Genomic DNA, 6,000 nt, shown 5'->3' on the forward strand with positions numbered 1-6,000 from the left:
CTCTTTGGGGCGCAATATGTGTGTTCTGATTAGGGCCTCCTCCTGTTTGTTGGACTCGGCAGAGTCTCTGGGATCCGCAGCGTCCCAGGAGACTGCTCAGGTGGAATTTCAGCATGCGTTGGATGGCCGGGAGCTTGCGGCGCTTATTCTTTGCTCCGCTCTGGACATCTCAGAGGTGCTTGGCCGGGCCATGGCTTCCTCAATCGCTCTCCGTCGCCACGCTTGGCTTCGGGACGGAGTACTCCCTTGGAATATTTGTGAGCGACTCAACGATCTTCCATTTGATGTCAGCCTGTTGTCCCATGCCCCGGCCGACTCTGCCATCCAAAGGCTCTTGGCAGGGCTCCGTCCTCCTCCGCCTTATCATCCTCTTCCTCCTTCGTCCCCTCCTCAGTGACTCCTGAGTTGGGCTGATTCAGGGCCTTCTTAGGCAGGTTGTTCTGGCTGTGGAGTGTGTTTTCTGGCTATTTGCGTTCTTCCGTGGGACTTTGGCATTGTTCGCTGCTGGACGGCCCTTTTGTTGATTATGTGTGTGTTGTGCCGGAGTTGTTGCGCAGACTTGGCCCTGAGATTATGCCTTCTGTTTTGCTTGGGCTGCTTGTCGAGCCTTCCGCAGGTGTGTTTTTTCCCCTGTGGCTCTTTTGTTTTTCCTCTGCTGCAGAAGTTCTTCAAAAGAGGGTTCCCATATCTTGGGACTTAAGGTACCCTAGGTGCGGTAGTAGTAGCTATCATATGGCTTGCGCTCTGCTAGTGGGTTCTGGTCGTCTTCGGTGCCTGTTCTCCATGGCGTTTATGTAGGTTGCGTTTGTTTCTTGAGGTTGTGTTTGTGGTAGTGGTGTGCCCGGGCATCCCCTCCTCTCCCTGCTCCTGTCCTGAGGTCCTGAGTAGCCTCTATCAGATGTAGGAGTTACTTACCTTCCGTAACGATGTAACTATTAGAGACGATTCTAGCCGCAGATTCCTTCACGGCCCGCCCTTCCTCCCCGTTCTGTGAGGACCCTTGGGCTGGTCTTCGATACTTGCCTACCGGTGGGGAACTGTGTCTCTTGTGAGTGCCTTCTGTGTTCTTGACGGGTGGCTCCGTCTGGGGCCGGTTCATTCCTCCTTTGGTTCTTTGAAGAATGGGGTCTTAGTGCTCCGGTGCCCTGTTGCTCTGGCTACTCCAGGTTGGTAGGATTGCTTTCTATCCCTGTCCTCCCCTCCCGTCCCCTCCCTTCCTTCCATTGCTATCCTCTGATTAAGGGTCAGCTGGCCATGTCTTACCCTTGTCCCTTGTGGATGGTTGCCCTATATGTTTGGGTGGCTTGGAGGTTTGTTGTCCCTGTCTGTCTTGGGACTGGTCCCCTTCCTGGTTCAGGATGGGAGTGGTAGGTTTACTACTTGTGCCATGACTTTTACGCATGTTCCTTGCCTCTGCGGCACGGGAGTGGAAGGCTGTTAAGGTGCTAACAGGGGGCTGCGCAGGGCTCTGCTTATTCTTTCTTCTTTCCCTGTCTTTGGGTTCTGCGGCGTTAACACTACTCTGTGTGGTGGTGTAGGTCACCGTTACTTTCCAATTTTTGTGCTCTTCGCACTCTGTTCCCATGCTTCCACGGTTTTTTATCTGGTGGTTCCGCGTTGTGGTGCGGAAAAGTTCTCAGAAGAAAACTGACGTAGGCGTGCTGGGGCGGGTCTTATGTGACCTCGCTGACGTCACTTACGCGAACGACGCCTGGGCGGAGTCACGTGATGACGCCCCGGCACACAGAGATGCTGTGGCAGAAAAGTTTCTGAATCCAGTCTCACGCCTGGGGATAATTCTACGTGAAGGAATCTGCGGCTAGAATCGTCTCTACCAGATACATCGTTATCGAAGGTAAGTAACTTGTACATTACAAGATCTAGGCAAAGTATGTTAAATCATTTGGGCATACAATGCACCTTAGCATTGGCAAACTGTATTTATCGTTCACAAAGTAGATTAATTATGTTTATCGAAATATGACCTCACCAAAGATCTTTTTATGCACGTTTGCCTATACATTTCATATTTGGTTTTAGTAGTAGTTTCCTATCAAATGTTACAGATTTAAGGTTTTAATTTGTGTTTACTCTCCATTTAATGGTGAACGGGAGGATTTTTTACTTCAGTCCTACATCTCATATTTACACACTAGCAGCTCGCCCCGACCTTGTCCGGAAGCAATCAGGCTTCCCCGACCCCCACCCGCCCCGACATAGCAGCCCGTCCCAAAATTAGTGTTCAGGGCCCCCGGCCCCCGCCCGCCCCCTGCCATGAGGCTTCAGGGCCCCCGCCCGCCCCGGCCCCCGCCTGCCCCGACATTGTCCGTGGGTCCCCCGAAGCCTTACCTCAGCCGCCGCTCCTCCCCCGCGCTCCTCAGTTCACCGCTCCTCGTCGCTCGTCACCGCTCCTCCCCGCTCGTCACCGCTCCTCCCCGCCTGTCCCCCGCACCTCACCGCCTGTCCCCCGCTCCTCACCGCTCCTCCCCGCTTGTCCGCCGCTCCTCCCCGTGACATGTCTGCTGCTCCTCCTCGTGGTCCTGGACGCCGCTCCTCCCCGCACTCCTGACGTCAGCACGCAGGTCGCGGCCGGCACTTCTTCCACGGGCCTACTTTTTTTTCCGCAAAATTTTTTAAATAACGTATATTTTTTAACTTTATATAGCCTATGTCCATCTGCACACCCTGAGGATTACAACGATGTATCAGGTGTGTGGATTGGCGCTGTGGTTCCCGAGTTTACCCGCCTCAAAGGTTCAAAGTTCTTCCTTTATAATAGTAGTATAGATTATGTACATCTTCCTAGGCAGCAGAAAACATGCAGTTTTAAAAGAAAATTATATGTAAAGATGAAAGGGAAAGTGTTTACTTCACTCCGGCATTTCAAATATACACTTCCTACATATGCACAAAACCTTTGCTTATGCACAGTTGAATTATCAAAGTAATCAGTTTGCAATTTTAGACTAAAAACTGTAAAAAGAGCACATGTAATTTGGCCATCGTTAGGGCCCTGCAGCCAAGTCAATAACATCAAATGCCCAAAGTGAAAAAATAGGTGATTGAGGGACAAATCAAAAAGATGAATATCCTCACAGTTAGTTGCATTTAAGACTTAGAAGTGGCACATGCAACCATGGTTCAGATTTTGAGATGTTGTACATAGGAAAACTGAAAACCTGGTAGTTATGGTCTAGTGGATGCATGTGGCAGTGATGTACTAACTGCTAGACCTCCATTGAGTGATAGCAAAGGAAGTGCATGAATCAAAGGCATGCGAGTCGCCTTCTTAAAGAAAATGTTTTTTTTTTTACTTACCAAACTCGGTGGTGCTCATTTTATCGATGTAGGAAAGATAAAAGGTTACGTTTTGAGTTACTCTGAAGTTGCGTATAAACAATGAGTGGACAAGGGCCACGAGTCAAGCAAGTGCGCCTGGCTTTGAGGGAATTGCTGCCATATGTTTATGGAAAGAGGGTAGATAGTGTAGAACTGCAAGAATCAATGTTTTTTTAATGTGTCTTAATAAAATATCCTTTTTGTAACTAAATTAGTGGTTGCCATTTTATTGATCTCAGGAGGATAATACTCTTAGTCATTAAACTATCATTTGGGTCATTAAATAGGAAAAAAGCATTAGGATTTGGCCACATTTAAAGAAGCAATCATTTAATCTCCAGTCCAATCTCCAGTACCTTCCACTTGCCCCCATTTTTCTGAACTTAGCAGCTATAGATATTTGATGTGCACATAGTAACTGAAATAAAAGCTGATATGAATCTTTATAGAAGGGAACAGGATCATATTCGAAGAAAAAAATGCTTTCCACCTGCAGCATGAGAATGTGTGACAAATTAGTCTCTTTTCACTAGAAACCAGTCTTGCAGGGAAGCAATCTAAACCAAAGCTTTCTCCAAAAGACAACCTGCCAAAATTGTGATGCTGGAACACAACCATTATATCCAGTAGTTTTGTAAAGCTATTAAGACTGTGTGCACCATATTAATATTGCTCTTTCCTTGTAAGTAACAGCATTTCCAATGTGTTGCTGTTTCAGCTTGAGCAGGTATATGTTGTGCCTGAACATACATGCTACTTTCTAAGGAAGTGTACTGTATGTTTGTTGCAAGATCTGCCTAGGTTTATGAATGATGTAGATTCTAAAATGATCAAGTAATGAACCACAAACTTGTGTCAACGCAAACATCTGCCTGGAACCTCTTACTCATAGGTGGTGCCAACGACTAGGAGCAGGAGTGGTGTAGTTCTGATACGGACTTTGGTGCTCTCTGATTGGAGCCGTCACTTGCTCTATTTAGATAAAATTTACATGAATACGCCTGAACATTCTCTTAAATATGACAAACAAAGGTTGGCGTTTCAAGGCTTTATATAAAAAAAATAGGAAAATTGCACTAAACTTGCCGTCAGTAAGATTAGCAGCAAACCATATAAATCAAAAGTACAAAGATCAGTTTTAAGTGAAATCCGGCATAGATTTGCCTTCAAAAGGTCAGGAAAAGGGGGTCTCTTAGTTACAGAAATCCACACTCTTTTATAGGGCTTTAGACAAAGACCTGCATACATTCTGTGGGAATACAGGATTCACTGGATTTGTATCAATCAAAACCAAGCTAGTAGAAACATTTTACTACAAAATCCATTTGAGGATTCTCTCAGGATAGACATGCATTGAAATGCAGTCCTTCTCGCAACTTTAGCTGAACAGATGCATTGTTCGAGCAAGAGCTGAAAACGATTGGATACATCCCTGATTTATTGCAGTGAGAAAAGATCTCTGAGAACAGTCTCTTCATAGTTGTATGAACATTGGTAGTACTTTATTTAGGAGAGAAATCAGCAGTAGTAATCACTCTGTATAATGTGATGTTGAGGCAAGATGGTGGTCAGTGTAAACACAATCTAATGTTAGGTAAGCCAATTCGTGGTGCTCTTCTTTAACAGAAAATCAACTCTCATATTTCATATGGAAAAGTATTTCTGTATTTTTCCACTTTGCCCTTAACTAATATATCTTCCTGTGTTCACATTTGGCCTTAACAAATCTTTCATCCTGTGGCTGTGTTGATGGTCTGAACTGACAAGTTTGGGAATGAAGAGTGATGTTCTTTCTATATCACCTTGTAAGCATTTTCGTTGATAGGATGTTGTTGCATTGAATGTAGTACCTGAGGCTACAGTCAGTTGTGTGCTTTCGATAGCTAATAATAATTTTTTCTGATTTTCTTCCTTATTCCAGAAACTCAAGAAAGAGAAAAATAATGTGCTTGACGAAGACCTTGAATGTACAAAGGATCAATCACTTTCTTCCAACCACACTATTTCAACAACGCTTCGGACTTCTGAATGCTTCAGGAAGGATCATCCACTTCTACCAGATAATGACGGCATTAGGACAATAGAGGGTAGCAACTTGTCAGATAATCGGTACACGGAGTATACAGAGGAGTTTTCCAAAGCAGAACCTGCCGTTGTCCGCTTAGAATACGGAGTTGCAAGAATGACTTGCTGAGACACTAACCAAAGCTTTTGAGTCTCTGCTAATTGCAACTGGTTCGTGTGAGGGTGGTCTGATGCTGATTGACCAAATCCACTTTTGTGTCTTGGTAATCCATATACTTGAGTAGAACTGCATGCTTAAAAGTAGGGATTGTGTTTGCTGTTCTATTGATGTATTAAGTAAAAGGAATGGTTAAAAAGACCACATTTGTTGAAATGGGTTTAAGTTTGCTCAGGTTAAACTTAAATTATGAGTTAGGGGAATGCTGCCAGATAAGCATTTGATATGTATCTAATTTTGCCAGATTAATAACGACCTAAAAATGTTTTTATTGTTGCACTTGAAATGAATGTAAAGACGAATGTAAATGTTGCAGGTAGTAATGTAAAATATAAACCTACCTTAACTTGTGGATGGATGCCTTGGAGGGTTGTCAAACACATGATGCAGCCTCAAGCCTTTTACTCCCTAGAAATGTA

The 6,000-nt window shown here is 44.8% G+C and overlaps 1 protein-coding gene across 2 annotated transcripts in view; it reads left to right on the plus strand.

The window, feature by feature from the left end:
• The window catches only part of MTMR6 (myotubularin related protein 6), a 439,692-nt gene extending 434,013 nt beyond the window's left edge, over positions 1-5,679 (plus strand). For both annotated transcript variants that reach the window (XM_086935180.1, XM_086935181.1), the window contains one exon: positions 5,261-5,679. In XM_086935180.1, the coding sequence (XP_086791306.1) occupies positions 5,261-5,533 (273 nt within the window). In that variant the 3' untranslated portion in view covers positions 5,534-5,679. The remainder of the gene's footprint in view (positions 1-5,260) is intronic.
• The last annotated feature ends 321 nt before the right edge of the window (positions 5,680-6,000 follow it).

The sequence above is a fragment of the Lissotriton vulgaris genome, chromosome 8 (genome assembly GCF_964263255.1).
Source record: "Lissotriton vulgaris chromosome 8, aLisVul1.2, whole genome shotgun sequence".
Classification (NCBI taxonomy): domain Eukaryota; kingdom Metazoa; phylum Chordata; class Amphibia; order Caudata; family Salamandridae; genus Lissotriton; species Lissotriton vulgaris.